Below are 17083 nucleotides of genomic sequence, written 5' to 3' on the forward strand. Positions count from 1 at the left end.
TTAAATGTTAGATATGACAAATGATCAGATCTAAGATATCTTAATGCCTACATAAAACAGATAAGTATCAATTACTCAGTATTTAAGTTTTTCTTCAAACTTTATGCTGGCATATTTAATATGTACCGTGTTTCCCCCCAAATAAGACAGGATCTTATTTTCTTTTGACCCCCGAAATAAGAACTTTTTGAGGTGCAGGAAGCGGAAAGCGTGGTCACCTCATGGCTGCTGCTGTGTTGCAATATTTTCAGGGAGGGCTTATTTTGGGGGAAGGGCTCGTGGCTGCTACTGTGTTGCAATATTTTCGGGGAGGTCTTATTATTTTTGAGGTGAGGTGGCGAGTGTGGTCACCCCATGGCTGCTCCTGTGTTGCAATATTTTCAGGGAGGGCTTATTTTGGGGGGAAGGCTTATTTTAGCACATGCACTCAAAAGCCTGATTGGGCTTATTATCCAGGGAGGTCTTATTTTCAGGCAAACAGGGTACATACATATAATACCCATCGCAGTATTCCCTCTGAAGGCAGAGAAAGCCCTTCATAAAATGCAGAAAAAAGTATATGAAATAATATTTATTAAAATTGTATTGATTTTTTTCCGAGCTTAAAGAAGCTTACGACCATATAACAAATACACAGTAAAATGTACAGAGTAATGCTGAAACTACAAGCTTCCCCTCTAATCTATTATGGCAGGTGCTTCCTAAGTTTTTTTTTCTTCCATCACTTATCTGATTGTTCTCCAGACAGCATCTCTTCACTTCATCCCTCCAATGAAGATCATTCCCACATACCATTACACATGATTGATGATACTAAAACTTGCTCAGGAGTCTGACCAAGATGGATACGCTATCTGCACCAAGCCGCCAACAAAAAGTATCCACTAAAACAACCAATCCTGCCTCTCATGCCTAAAAGTGAACCCTGAGTGGAAATAATCCATTTAATCCATTTCCTTCAGATTATTCTAAATCTCCAGCACCAATTCAACAATGTCAAACATCAAGAGGGCTCTCTTAAGGAAGGGGTGCACTACTGACTTCTTCAAGTCTTCTTCCATCACTATCTTCCAAACGCCAAGGATCAGGGTCATACTTGAGAGCACCCTATTCACTTCAGAATCTACAAATCGAAGAGAGTCCAATATTACAAAACTATGCCTAGTCACCACCTCAAATTCTGCCCAGAAAAGAACTTCAGACTTCAAGCAATATGAATAACTTGTGAGCAATATGCTGAGTAAAAAGGTTACTGTGGCCAGACTCATCCATCTTGAGGAGGGAAATAAACAAGACTACCAGCTGATAGTCTGCTGAGACAATATGGGAGAAAAAGTGGCACTTTGCTTTTGCTTATTGTAATGTGTAAACTTTAAGCAAGAACACATTGGTATTGAATGCAAAGGTGATGAATTCACTTAAACACACAATTTCTGAACTTTAGCATTCATTCCATGTTACACCTTTGCATTCCATTTTACTTTATAGTAGTATGTCTTACTCTTTTAACTTTACTTTCTCTAAAATGCCACAAGTTTAAGAACCAAGCATAAATCTCCGTTTTTAGTGCCATTGTAACCTCAAATAGTTGCTGAACAATCAGTCAATAAGCAATTTATGAAGTCTAGCATATGACCACCTTCAGAAATTACTTCATCAGAGATTATCTTGGAGAAACTCATAGTTCCCATGGAAGTCATTAATTCTTCAGCAATCATTCATCCCTTACAACAAACTCACTATCTTTTTACCACCACTTGTATATCCTTAAATTGCTTTCCATCACTTTTTCAATCTTTAGTTAAGCATTTCGATCATCAGTTAAGCATTCTACCATTCATATATTTACTCTGAATGTTTTACCATTTATATTGCTTTATTTTCCCCGCAAACAGAACTACCCTGTCTTCAACACATTTTCACTTCAATATTTATTACTGTGCTATACAAATTAACATTCTCTGCAAATAATTCTAGTTCTGACAATGTCTGCATAAAAAGTACACACATATTCATGTTGTCAAACAATACATCTTTATTTCACCTCTTCATATATACACTTGCCTATAAAAATCATACTTTAAAAACCAAGAGGAAAATCGAAAAAAAGAAAAAAAAATCGTTCAAAATGTTCCATAATTCAAACCAATTCACCTTATCATATGCTTTCTCTAAATCAGAAAACAGATGATCAATTTCCATTTTCTTTCATGTAGGCCCCAATAATTTACTGAAAAAAATTAAAAATCTGATATATGTACACTATTGTCTCTCTGTCCAAGTTTTATAGCATTCATTTAAATTCCGCATTTCAGCATACCATTAGAAATTCAGTATAAATCATTTAAATACTTCCTTGAGAATTCCCTCAGTTAATCCACATGTATTTCACATTTGTATTTTCCATTATTTGTAATTTAGTAAATGAGAAAACACAAAGAGAAAACAAATTTGTCAGATGAATTTAAGTGCAGTCACTTATTTGTTTTCTTGTCTGTTTGCTGTCCAATCAAATAACATAGAGATTAAAATTGAGTGCCTTATGACTTGGAAGGGAACCAGATTTGTTTTCCTCCTAAAATTGAGAATAATGTGAATGTAGTAAGGAGATAGATTCCCAGAGAGAGGGGATGCATTCCAGAGGAGTAAGAGGCAATTCAGTCCAGATATTATGGGTGAAAAACAAGAGGCTGAAGGCAGACCGTTTCTAATAGAGTGTATTATCAATGAAGACAGACAATAAGAGAATTCAGACTGACAGGATTTTGTCTATAGGAGTGAAACAATAAATTTCTTCCCCTATTTTTTTTCTCCTTATATACATTCAACAGCATCTTTCCTCAGCCTCAATTTTTCAGTAATCATTCTATGCATTTTGGTGATCCACAGCCTCTTTCATTTGATCTTTTTTTTCATATTTGATATTAGTGAAACTCCACATATTTATGTTGTACTGTGTAATATCTACCCCTGTGGTGGTGAACCTATGGCACACACGCCAGAGGTGGCACGCAGAGCTCTCTCTGTGGGCATGCAGCCATCGCCAGCTGTCTTTCTGGTTTCTGACACACGTATGCACATTAGCCAGCTGGTCTTTGAGCACGCTGGAGCACTGGAAACCTGAAGACTTTTGCTGGAAACCCAAAGACCAGCTGGCCAGTGCGCATGCATGTGATGGCCATCTGGTCTTCGGGTTTCTGGTGCTCCGAAAGACCAGCTGTCTGGCACACATATGCACGCCGGAAACCCGAAGAACAGGTGGCCAGCGCCAAATGCGCCCCGGAAAGCTGGTTTTCAGGTTTTCGGTAGTCTGGCGCATGTGTTCCAATTTGGGCACTTGGTGTCGAAAAGATTTGTCATCACCTATGTACTCTATTCCAAGTAGCTTCCATATCATCTTTCCATATGTCTTTCTTTTATTCAACCAGTGATTTTTCCTGGAAAAAAAATAACCCAATTTCCTATCTTCCCCAAACACTGACAAATATTTTCCCAGGTATTATCTAAGTGGCAGCTGAGGGAGTTAAAAGCAGAAAAAAAGCAGAAAAATTAAAAAAAAACACCTTTAACTGTTAACTTTCAAAGAGTTTCTAACAAAGCAGTACAAGAGCAATCAAGGTGAGTCTCTCTCCTCCTCTTCATTTTCCATCTTGCAAACCATACCTGAGTGTATCTATGTGTAGCTCTAAATAATCATTAAAGTGACATCTTGTGCAAGCGTGCACACCTACCTAGGAATAAATCCCATTCAGCTGTATGGGAATTACAAAAGAAACTCAGCTGCAATTACTATGGGTACTTCAAATCCATCTAGAAGTGGATTTCCATCAGAGAAAACATACATGAGAATCACACTTGCAAAGACAAACAGGCAGAGGAGAATGGGTGCTTAAGGGGCTTCAGCAGGCATTCATAACAAAAAAAATTCCATGCCATCAGCAGTAAGGGAATCATCACAAATTGTGATTTTCCTACATAATTTTTCAGTCTCACAATATTAAATACAATATATCATATAAACCCTAGATAAGAGACATCCTACAGTATTTGTGTATTACAGTTGTTTTCATTAGGTTCAATGAATATTTATGCAACAAGGATATGTTTCCAGATATGAAACACTGGCCATAAACTGTTACAATCACAATAGATGAAAAAAAAAAAAAAAAAAAAGCAAATCAAATTTCAGTGCTGCTGAAACTGTTTCTTCTTCTTTAGGTACAAGTTTTAAGAAATTAAAATTAAACTGGGAGAGTCCCACCTTCGCTATGAAAGCCAACTGGGTGACCTTGGACCAGTCACTCTCTCGCAGCCCAATCCACGCCCCCAGGGATGTTATGGGGAAAATAGGAGAATGGAGGTGTGTTGATATGTTTGATGCCATGAGTTATTTGTAAAAGCAGTAAAGGTGGGCTATAAATAGATAGATGATAGATAGATAGATAGATAGATAGATAGATAGATAGATAGATAGATAGATAGATAGATAGATAGATAGAAAGATAGATAGATACTGTGTTTCCCCCAAAATAAGACAGGGTCTTATTTTCTTTTGACCCCCGAAATAAGCGCTTGGCCTTATTTTCGGGGAAGTCTTATTATTTTTGAGGTGCAGAAGGCCCCTTAACCTCAGCCCGTGGCCCACGGATCAGCTGATCCAGAGATGGGCAAAGTTCTGTCTCTGTTTCTGGCACACTCTTGCTAGCCCTAGTATCGCTGGGCCTGCCACTCTTTTTCGGCCATCACTCAGAGAAGGGGCGCGATAGCTAGGGTTTGCAGGAGCAGCCTCCCCGAAGTCATTCCACCAGGTGCATGTGGGACGTGTGGGGCATGACCCCCCTTCCCTGAGGAAATGACGGGGACTGTTTGTGCATGCATTTAAATATTTAGGGGAGGACTTATTTTCAGGGGAGGGCTTATTTTAGCGCATGAACTCAAAAACCTGATTGGGCTTATTATCCGGGGAGGGAGGGAGGGAGGGAGGGAGGGAGGGAGATAGATAGATAGATGATAGATAGATAGATAGATAGATAGATAGATAGATAGATAGATAGATAGATAGATAGATATTAAAAGCAACTTTACAATTAAGGAAAATTGTAAAACCAGATTTTAGTATAATAAAATTATCATGCTAGTCAAAGAAAATAAATTCCCTAAACAATTCCCAAGCAAATTTGGAAGTAACAGTAAATATTAATAATGATTGAAAAAGACATAATGAAATGTAGTGGAAACCACAAAGATTGGTTTGAAAATATGAAAAAAGATTATCTGTTATTGTATAATTTAGATTGCATAATTAATACATATAATATTTTACATATTTACATATTTACATACATATAAATTTTGAGACAAAAGAAGGTTCAATATAGTTTTTTGTTTAAACTAAAATAAAAGGGTGTCTGGACGGCATGCTTATCTTTCACCTATCCCTTCCATGAAAAAATATATCTACTTCACTTATTCATTAATGAACAGAATTAGATGACTAGGTATTTATTTTTCTGCATATTTACTCATAATCATTTCGAATATCCCAAATACTATTATAAAATATAAGGTATTTCGACTTAACATTTTTACTTTTATTTTACTTAAAACTTAAAATTCTATGGTTCATAGCTGTAATCATGTTTGATAAAGTAGTCAGTGTTTTGACTTGCGTTCCATTTCATTAAAACTTCAGAAATTAGTAGATGAACCTCTGCACAACTCAGATATAAACATTAGAATATTTCCAAGCCTGTAGATTACATTGGTTTCAACATAAAGCAGCAGTTAGTAACAAAACAAACAATCTCGCATCAAAAGCCTTCCAGTTTTTCCACAATTTGAGATGTATATGTAACTCAATCTCAGTATTTGTCAATGAAGAACGCTTACCCCTTGCATGACCCATTTCTGACAATCTTAGCAAAGTATTAGACAGATGCCTTCATGTACACAATTAAACCACCTTGATTATTTCCTTCCCCTTCCTGCAGTTGTGTCCTCCAGTCATATCACAATAGCCATCACAGAATAATGAGTTTATTACCTGACACCTTTGAGAAAAAGAGAATTCTTTTTTCTTACCTACAGGCAATCAAGAAATGACAGCTTCAAAACTGACTACAGCACATTCTCTGGTGTACTCTCGGTAGGAAACAACATTTTTAAAATTCAGTAACGAGAGTTAATATTCAATTGCATACCTTTATATGTTTACAAAAGGGCAACTTTCTAGTATATTGGAAACCCTCAAAAGAATACAGTTCAAAAGAAGCAGCTGTATACTTTTAGAGAGAAACTTCAACTTTCCACACCTACTCTGTTCAAAGTGTGTTGGCTCGTACAAATCTCTACTCACCCAGAGGTACATCATGCCAGTTTGGGCAATTCCAGCCCAGAACCTGATGGAGTTGATCCCAGAATGAGAGACCGGACTAAAAAATGATTACCAAAAACGTGGAAGAGAAGATAGAAATTAAACAGTTAACGGTGGTCTCTCTTCCTCCACTGCCCCCTTTGTTTGGCTCTCCTGTTTACACTTCCACTCTCGTTCTCTATCTTTGGGAGTTCCCAACCCTTGTGTGTGTCTGCGCGCGCGCGCGTCTCTATTGGTGTACTTAGAGCTCACACTCTCCATTTGCCTCTGGGGAATTTCTCGTCATTCTGCTTCTAAAAACACAATTGCTTCTTCAGATTCTTGCAACAGGCATGGCAGGGTGGAGTCAGCAATAAACACAAGCTAATTCCTGAAGCTATAGTATGATTAAAATAAAGCTTCTTTTAAGGTGAATGGAAACCTGTCTCTCTCGGGATAGAAAAGCAAAAGCTTCTTTTCAATACTTTCCAAGTTTGCTTTTCTGTACAAAAACCATCAAAAGGACTCTGAGAACATCATTTACCAGTCTTGACAAACCCTAGCAAAGCCTATAGCCATCAACAGCATTAGTCAGCTTACCAAATCTCTTCACCTAGCCCTTAACATGCATTTGTAAACAGAGTACTTAGTGGGTTAATGGACAGAGAAAGCCAGAAGACTGCTAGAACCAAGAGGACAGTTAGTAAAATATGCTGGAAGTTAGAGGGATAACACTATTGCCAATAAAAAAAGAGAGGGGGTGGAGATGCAGTTTCTACTTTGTGATAGTCTTTTTCTAGAAAAATAGCAGATGTAGTAGTGAATTCTGCAGGAAGCACTAGATTCTAAGTGTCATGCTTTCCAAAAAGACAGGGATATTTCTTGCAACAGCATATGAATTCATATCCTAACCCACAATTTCAATAGCAGCAGAACCCTCAGTGATAATTTCCCAAAGGAAATACTCTTGAACTGTAGAGCAGGTCTGGAAAACAAGATCCTACAGGCCCCGTCCTCACTGCCCAAAGGATAAGTGTCACCTTATCTCATAAATTCCATTTCCAACTACAGCTCCAGCAAACTGGGAAAACAGGTTTGCCTCCCTCTTGAGAAGAAGGCACATTTGATTCTGAGGCTCAGTGCTGTAAATCTTATGCTTCTGCCTTATGCCCAGCTTTCTAGGTAGCTAGTTTAAGCACAATTCATGTAATCCAAGGATTAGCAATGAAAAAATCTCCAAATGCCAACAGCACAAATCTATATTTAGTTGAGGGAAAGCAATCTTGCCACAGACAAGTGATTTTTAAAATAAAGCAGTAATTAATTCCATTTTCATTCTATGATCAATCCTTTAGTGAAACTAGAGCAGAGAGCTCAAAGAACAACATAAGCTGTGCCAACAATTATTTTTGAGCATCATAACATTATTAGTCTTTTTTTTAACTTGCACAGAATTAGAAACTGCCTCTTTACTTCTTGCTTTTCATTCAGGACTTAAGGTTTGCTTCTTTTGTGCTATGGGAGATTTTGTAATTTTTGACATCCAGGAATCCCAGGGACCCAGGAACTTCATAACAAAGAGAGAAAGAACAACCAAAATAATAATGTATGAGGACATTTAAGTATATAATTAAGTATATATTTGCTGGTCTCTATGTACCTTTTTCTTATTTCCAACTGTAAGTCTCATAGGATGTAAGAATGTGATAGGTAAAGGTTTCCCTCGCATATATGTGCTAGCCGTTCCCAACTCTAAGGGGCGGTGCTTATCTCCGTTTCAAAGCCAAAGAGCCAGCGCTGTCCGAAGATGTCTCCATAGTCATGTGGCCGGCATGACTAAACGCCAAAGGCACATGGAACATTGTTACCTTCCCACCAAAGGTGGTCCCTATATTTCGACTTGCATTTTTACATGCTTTCGACCTGCTAGGATGGCAGAAGTTGGGACAAGTAACGGGAGCTCACTCAGTTACATGGTGCTAGGGATTCGAACAGCCAAACTGACGACCTTTCTCATTGACAAGCTCAGCATCTTAGCCATTGAGCCACCCTTTGAGAATGTGATACATTTTCTTAAAGAAGTATCGGTCCTAGAGTTCCTTTTAAATAAACAGAAAAGGAATAGCAAAGCAGGAAGTAGTATTATAATAATGGTCAAAGACACTAATCCCAGAGATGGGTAGGACAGAGATGCTACCAATACAAAATATTATAATACAGCAGGCTATGTGAGTCCTACCTTACATTAAATAAAAGTAATAAAAATGGGAGGCACCTCACCAAGGGAAGCTTTCATTTACAAACACAAGCTGTGACTTCTTATGAAGATCATTCTAGAAGGATCTTCTTTCAGGTAGTGCTTGGTGTTTCAGTGCCACCTTTACACATAGCCGTTGACTTATGACCACAATCGAGCCCAAAATTTCCACTGCTAAGCAAGACAGTTGTTAAGCGAATTTATGACCTTTCTTGTCACAATTGTTAAGTGAAACCCTGCAGTCGTAAAGTTAGTAGCACAGTTGTTAAGTGAATCTGGCTTCCACGTTGAATTTTCTTGTCAGAAAGTTGCAACATGACTGCAGAACACTGCAACCGTCATAAATGCATGCCAGTTGCCAAACGTCCAAATTTGGATCATGTGATCATGGAGGAGTTGTTAACTGTTGTAAATGTGCAAAACGGCCACAAGCTGTTGTAACTTCAAATTGTCACTAAACGAATGGTTATAAGTTGAGGACTAACTGTACTCTATTGTAGTTGGTCCAAAGCATGGAGAATTGATTCCCACTTTGAAAGTAATGGTCCCTATAAGAAAAACTACTTTTGGATTCAATTATCCAGACTCTACTTAAATTTCAGTACATGCATATTATTTATCTTGAAGTTGTTATATTATACAATATCCAGATTATTGGGTATTTTTTAACCATTATGGTCAAGGATTAATTCCTCATTGAGAATCATGCACAGGAATACAAATAAACAGTTTTCCCCGAACTCACATTTAATTCAAATCCATTAGATATTTCTTATTGCCAGATCCATGAAGAATTGCAACCAATCATTTTGATTGCAAAATTTCTTAGAAAACAAAACAATAAAAGAGACAAGATTTAGGTTTGATACTGTCAAATTAGAGAGACAGCTTGGTGCAGTAGTGAAGGCGCTAGATCAGGGGTGTCCAAACTTGGGAACTTTAAGACTTGTGGACTTCAACTCCCAGAATTCCCCAGCCAGCTGGCTGGGGGATTCTGGGAGTTGAAGTCCACAAGTCTTAAAGTTCCCAAGTTTGGACACCCCTGTGCTAGATAGAAACCAAATTTCAGTCCTATCTTGGAAATGAAACCAGTTGCTCTCTCTCAGTCCAGGCAGTTGCAGGAGTTAACACTGATTCAAGGGCAGGAAAAAAATCAAAATAATGGAATTCAAATTCTGCATATTAGACCTTGTATATGCAACAGAATGAAGTCATACAGTTCTGAACAATACCACTTCAGTTAAGAAGTGAAATATACCATGTGGGATTTTTCTCATAGGCAACACAACGACTGCTTTTTATATGACTTGGAAAAATCTGAATTTAAGCATCTTATAACAAAATCTATGTAGCAATAAGAAATTATTATCACCTATTTTGGAGTTAGATATTTTTCGGACGAGGAAGTATGCTTGTCTTCTTACTACTAAATAATCTTATCATGACTGAATTCTACCAATTTTTTTTCTAACACCGGTAGTCTATATTAATCTCCAGTTTTGCCTCCATAAACACTATCTATCTTCTCTGCTTCCTATCAAGGAAAAGAAAGAAAGAAAGAAAGGAAGGAAGGAAGGAAGGAAGGAAGGAAGGAAGGAAGGAAGGAAAGAAAGAAAGAAAGAAAGAAAGAAAGAAAGAAAGAAAGAAAGAAAAGGGATTTGATTTTTGACAGCTTGTTTTATATTTTAAAAATGGATGATTATTGGATTCTTTCTTCCAGCAAGCCTATATGTCTACACTAAGGAGAATCTAACACCATTTCTGTCTTTGATAAAGTCCAATTCAAAGGTAGCGTTCCAGGCATGTCCATGTAATTTTCACCATGACAATATAGAAGTGTTTTACTATAGCTTTCTCCTGAGACATTTTTTTTTCAACTTGGTAGAGTAATTTGCAGCCCTGTTATTTTCTAGCAATCTCTCATCCAAGTATAAACCAGTCATAATCCTGCTTAGCTTTTTGACATCAGCCGTTTTTGGCTAATTCAGGATATGGCTTACACACTAGCTCCAAGGTTGTCTTTCTGCTAAAGCCCATGAAAGATTTTGGATTTTAAGCCAAAAATACATGTTTTCATTTTGCGATAAAAGTTTGAAAGCACTTTTGAAAACAATTATTTCTGTTCCTAATATGCATAATTTTTAACTGTATTCCAATTCTTCTGGCTTTCTACTTACATACGGTACCGTATTTTTCACCCTATAAGACGCTCCGGAATATAAGGCGCACCCAATTTTAAAGGAGGAAAATCTAGAAAAAAAAGATTCTGAACCAAATACTGTAGTAAAATATTTTATATCAACTGTATAAAGTTAACAGCAGTTTAAGAACAATTTTATGTCCCCCATTTTTAGATGACCCAGGTGGCTACATTCAGCGTATAAGACGCACCCAGATTTTCACCCTCTTTTTTGGAGTAAAAAAGTGCGTCTTATAGGGCGAAAAGTACTTTCATTCCCTTTTTACACATATGTGAATATAATTCTGCCTATCAACTACAATTTTTTTGCTATTAAAATAGATATAAATAGTTTGCTATTGGAAAAGAAAAGCATAAGCTCTCTACCATTGAAATACAATACTAATACTATGTTCACTTTTCAAATGTATAAATTCAACAAGATAGGAAAGAGAGGAGTTGTGCTACTTTTAACCAATTGTATCCCAGAAATCCACCATGTAACTGTAACACTTGCACAACCACATTCCACATTAATTATTTATTTATTTATTTATTTATTTATTTATTTATTTATTTATTTATTTATTTATTTATTTATTTATTTATTTATTTATTTATTTATTTATTTATTTATTTATTTATTTATTTATTTATTTATATTTGGTGCTTCTAGACCGCCCCCTCTCCCAAAAGGGACTCGGGGCGGTGTACAGTCCATAGAGAATATCACAAAATACAATAAAAAAGTTAAATATGTACAGTTTGGAGGAGGTTAAAATGCAATTAAAAGAACTGTACAAAGCTATATAAATATAAGTTTTAAATCCCTAAAACAGACACAACAAATTAAAAAACCCCTAAGATAACCAGATAATAATACATTTGCTAGGAGGGACAGTTGTAATTATGCCAGGAAAAAGTGTAAGAGGGTGGGCAGCGAAGACGATTTTCTTTTCATCAAAAAATACGGCTGATAGGAAAATGTAACTGAAGTACAGTTCTGAAGAAATATCTGTTCAGAATAAGCAACTGAATATTTAGGGCAGGGGTGTCCAAACTTGGCAACTTTAAGACTTGTGGACTTCAATTCCCAGAATTCCCCAGCCAGCTCTACAATTCTGGGAGTTGTAGTTCACAAGTCTTAAAGTTGCCAAGTTTGGACACCCCTGATTTAGGGCGTTAAAATGTTTAAATGTGAGACGCAAGCAACAAAGCCCTCAAACACATACATTATCCCACTCTTTTATCTGTAAATAAATGAAATATCTCAAACTTATATGCTACTAAGGAAAAGAAACAAAAGATTAAAGGCTAGACAATATAACCTGGCCATCACATTTTAGTTTGCTATTATAATGCTTCTGAAGGCAACCAACCACCAGACTTTTGAATAATTTTGTCAGAGATGGGATTCTACCGGTTCGGCCTGTTTCAGGCCAACCGGTAGCTCCGAAAAGCAGCTGAGAGTGAACCAGTTCACTCCGACCTTCAGGAGGGCCTGCCTGCCCACTTCTGGGCTATACTCACCTATATTTCAATACAATACAATACAATAGCAGAGTTGGAAGGGACCTTGGAGGTCTTCTAGTCCAACCCCCTGCCTAGGCAGGAAACCCTATACCATTTCAGGCAAATGGCTATCCAACATCTTCCTAAAGACTTCCAGTGTTGGGGCATTCACAACTTCTGGAGGCAAGCTGTTCCACTGATTAATTGTTCTAACTGTCAGGAAATTTCTCCTCAGTTCTAAGTTGCTTCTCTCCTTGATTAGTTTCCACCCATTGCTTTGTTTTATAGCCCAGCTGATAGGCGCAGCAGAGTGGATTGCCTCGCCTCATCTGTTTTCCTATGAACTGCACACATGCGCAAGGCGTGCATCAGGCAGTTAGGCGCGTATGCGCTCAGTGAACTGGCTGCTAAACGGGTATGATCGGACCTCTGAATTCTGTCCAATATCAGGAACAGGGCTTCCGACAACAAAAAGCAGTTACTTCTAGCACAGTTCTCAAAGAGTTAAAATCGGATAAAACAGAACCAAGAACAAAACAGCTATCTTCTGTGTGGGTGGTGGCAGAAACTATAAAGTCATTTACTTATGATTGGATGTACTGCTGAAAAGGAAGGGAGAAGATACAGGTCATAAGACCCTTTTTGGTAAATAGCAATATGGCATCTGCTCAGGTTTGATTCAGACTGTCAGATGATTCTGTTCTTTTATCTCAGGCACTCAGAGAAAAGAGCCTTTGACCTTGGTTAGAGGGAGCTGTTATCCTCTAATTATATCTTTTTTGAATCACACAATTCAGTATGCAATTAATATTAGCCACAAAGGAAAAACTGTTCTGATGCCCATAACATTAGTATTATAGGCTACCCTCTATGAAATAAAAACCCACTCATTTCACCCTAAAGCAGCATAACAAAATGATCTGTGGAATCAGAAACACTTTTCAACTAAAAAGGAACAAGTTATATTTTAAACAAATACAAGTTTTCAAAAAAAAATGTGATCTGGACGGAAGAATGAGCAGAGAAAGATTCTAGTTTGTTTCATCCAAGAACAACCAAATCATTATTACTGTTCTATAGGTGACTGTCCTATGAGGGACGCAGTGGCTCATGAGGAGAGCGATGGTTCAGTGGCTAAGACGCTGAGCTTGTTGATCAGAAAGATCGGCAGTTCGGCGGTTCGACTCCCTAGCACCGCGTAATGGAGTGAGCTCCCGTTACTTGTCCCAGCTTCTGCCAACCGAGCAGTTCGAAAGCATGTAATGCAAGTAGCAAAACAGGGACCACTTTGGTGGGAAGGTAAAAGTGTTCCATGCACCTTCGGTGTTTAGTCATGCCACATGACCACGGAGACGTCTTTGGACAGCGCTGGCTCTTCGGCTTTGAAATGGAGATGAGCACATCCCCTAGAGTCAGGAACGATTAGCATATATGTGCGAGGGGAACCTTTACCTTTAGATAAGTCACCAAAATAGGTATGGGCAGTTGGTCTATTGCCTCATTCTATGTTTATCCTTGTGCCAGGAGAAAGTCTCTATATTTTTCTTCTTCAAGAAAAGAGCATCTCTTTGAAGCAAACATTTGTGAAACAGAACCAAAACACGTAAGGAAATGCTCTTTATGAGCAGAAATCTGGCTTCTCATCTGTGAAAAAGAGCTTGGGTGGTATGTACAACAGGGCACTGGCTTCAATCAAAAAGATATATAAATGGGAATAAATTGCCATAATTCAGTTCCAGTTAGTCTCATCTAAGTAGGTGGTTCTAGAAATAAATTTTAAAAACCCATTCTTTCTGTACATCAAAAACTGTCCTCTATCCCTGAAATATAGTAGAGGCTGTGACAATAAAAGAAATTACAACTTGTCTTTTACATAATGATCTGCTAGGGTGCATGATTTAAAAAAAAGGTCTGTCTAAAAGAATTGTCTTTGCAAGTCCTGCTAATTAAGAAGAATCCAAGGACAGTATTACTATTAGCCAAGAAGCTGACAGACAGGATACGGTGACAGCTGGAATAGTTTGGATTAGAGAGTAGACTAGTTCTGCTGGGATACAAATGGGGAATTGTCAAATCCAAATCCAGAAAACTGTTAACTGCTCTTCTTGATAAGCAGAGAAAAGTTTGATAAATTACTGTTACAGCAATATAACGGATCGTCATAATACTTAAGTGAAAAATTATTTCCCTAAGAAGGAAAAAACTATTTGAATAAATATGGATGTTTTGAGTCGGAAAAAAATTAAGAAAATATAGTATGGGATGCTTAATTATACAGATAATTTTGTTTCTCAGTTACACATCCAGTGTTTTTCAACCTTAGCAATGTTTATATAGCTGGAGAATTCTGGGAGTTGAAATCCACTCCTCTTAAAGTTGCTAGGGTTGAAAACCATTGTGTTAGACACATCCATCATGTTGTGGATTAGATAATGGTCTTTTTTAATACTAAGCCAAAATATTAGTTTTGTTAAAAAAATCAGTCATGGATAATTAATGGCAATACTAACAGTATTTAATAACAGCAATATGCTGGAAATGTTACTGACTTGACTAAGTGCTACATATATTCCAAAACAGTGTTATGACCTAACATTAATAAGTAATGTTGCCAGGAAGTTAAGAACTGATGGACAACAGCTGCTTTATCAGCGGTAACATCAGGTGGAAACTTTAATCTAGAACTTTGAGGCATACATAATTGTGTGGATGAAATACATATGGCAATATAATAGCAATATGGAAGGCATTGGAGGTGGGTTGCTCTCAGTTCGGGCCAGATCAGGCAAACTGGTAGTAACAGCAGTGGGAGACTCTACCCATCTACCCAGACGCTTCTGTGCATGCGCACGAGTGCATGCAGGAGTGTGCCCGAACCAGTAGTAAAAAAAATTGGCAACCCACCACTGGAAGGCATTATACATTTTCCTTGAACAACCTCAATGGGTGAAAATCAAGTACAATGACATTAATACAGCATTGATGGGCGGCAGGCTCCAGTAGGAGACAATATTAAAAGAAGCTGCAGCATTGTAACACTGAAAGAAATATGAATATGCAAACTCCCACATTCATAGCCATCCAGACTTCATCTGAGTGTAGATCAGAGGTGGCTGCTGGGGGTTCGGATGGCTTTGGGCAATCCTCTAGCTAGGATTCTGCCTAGTTTGGTGAATCCCCAAATGCCACCCTTGGCTGGCCACGCCCAGCCCAGCCCACCCATCCCGGAAATCTCCACGCAGCCCGTTCATCATGCCAGGTAAGTGCAGGGCCTGCATGGAGGCTCGGAGAGGGGGGGAAATGGGCCTACTGGGAATGGGCCTATTTCCAGCCTCCGGAGGTCCTCCAGAGGCTGGGGGAAGCAGTTTTCGCCCACCTGAAGGCTTGAGGAAAGCCTCTGGAGCCTGGGGAGAGCAAAAAACACCCCCACCCCCGTGCCATGGTACAGGAGGCCGACTAGGCCATGCTCATCATGGTCACGTCCACCCAGCAACGGGGCAGCAAACCCGTTGCTGCAATTTTTGAAGCCCACCCCTGGTCTAAATCAGTATCTTCATGAGTGATAACTGTTTCTTCTACTGTAGTCACTAAGGAATTCTTCCAATTTTGGACAGAAAAAAATGCTAGTCCTTTAGGATGAACTCAGTAATCTAAGGATGCAAAAAGTGATGTAGACGCAATCTCATCCATCTCGCTGTATTAAAGTGGACCTTCCAGGAAAAGGCAATTTTCATGGAAAATGAAACAGGAAGGACAGCTGTTTCAAGTATCTTCTGCTTTTGTAGAACTAGTTGAATGTCTCACTAAAAAATATTTGGACTTTTTTCTTAAGTGTTTTCATTTTCTAAAAAAAAATAAAGTTTTGTTTACCTCTTATGAGATTGGTCTATCCCCATCCCACCACCACCCCAAATCCTCTAATGACATATATATGAAATATGACATGTAGAAATTGTTTCATATTTCTCCATTTTTACAATTTTATTGCTACTAAGTTAGCATTAATTGTGGTAATCCTCTCTCTCATACACCATCAGCCCTCCAAGGTGGGCTGGACTAGGAAATCAAAGTCACACAAGTTAACGTTATCTTTATTATAATAGTAACAGAATCTTGCAAAAATAATATAATTCCCCCTAGTATTGTCTGAGGTGCTTACAGTTATAGATTCAAATTATTTCTAACTGACTTATTTTGGTTTCTCAAAGTTATTCCTTTTTCCCATTATATACACACTGGGATTACAATACAATGCAATACAATAGTAGAGTTGGAAGGGACCTTGGAGGCCTTCTAGTCCAACCCCCTGCCTAGGCAGGAAACCCTATACTGTTTCAGACAGATGGCTATCCAACATCTTCTTAAAGACTTCCAGTGTTGGGGCATTCACAACTTCTGGAGGCAAGCTGTTCCACTGATTAATTGTTCTAACTGTCAGGAAGTTTCTCCTCAGTTCTAAGTTGCTTCTCTCCTTGATTAGTTTCCACCCATTTCTTCTTGTTCTGTCCTCAGGTGCCTTGGAGAATAGTTTGACTCCCTCTTCTTTGTGGCAACCCCTGAGATATTGGAACACTGCTATCATGTCTCCCCTAGTCCTTCTTTGAGGAAGGATGTCAGGGAAGTTAGCAGCAGCAAAAACTACCAAGGTGCAGCCCTAAAAGGTAGGAAGCCATCTAATCCAACCCCTTGGTTAGTCAAGGATATCTAATGTCCCAGCCTCTTGTAAAAATCATCAAGAAATTGAGAGCTCCTGTAGGTAATTAGCTGTACTGCTGAATAGGTT

At 38.1% G+C, this 17083-nt stretch overlaps 1 protein-coding gene across 5 annotated transcripts in view; it reads right to left on the reverse strand.

Moving 5' to 3' along the window:
* Positions 1 to 17083, reverse strand: part of RBFOX2 (RNA binding fox-1 homolog 2) — a 192942-nt gene that overhangs the window by 97120 nt on the left and 78739 nt on the right. Inside the window, exon 1 of one of the 5 annotated variants that reach the window (XM_081956662.1) lies at positions 6356 to 6525. The exons of the other annotated variants lie outside the window; for them this stretch is intronic. Coding sequence (XP_081812788.1) covers positions 6356 to 6370 — 15 coding nt within the window. The 5' untranslated portion in view covers positions 6371 to 6525. Of the gene's footprint in view, positions 1 to 6355; positions 6526 to 17083 lie in introns of those variants that run through there. 5 annotated transcript variants of the gene reach the window in all.

This window comes from Natrix helvetica (assembly GCF_964273705.1).
Source record: "Natrix helvetica genome assembly, chromosome: 6".
Classification (NCBI taxonomy): domain Eukaryota; kingdom Metazoa; phylum Chordata; class Lepidosauria; order Squamata; family Natricidae; genus Natrix; species Natrix helvetica.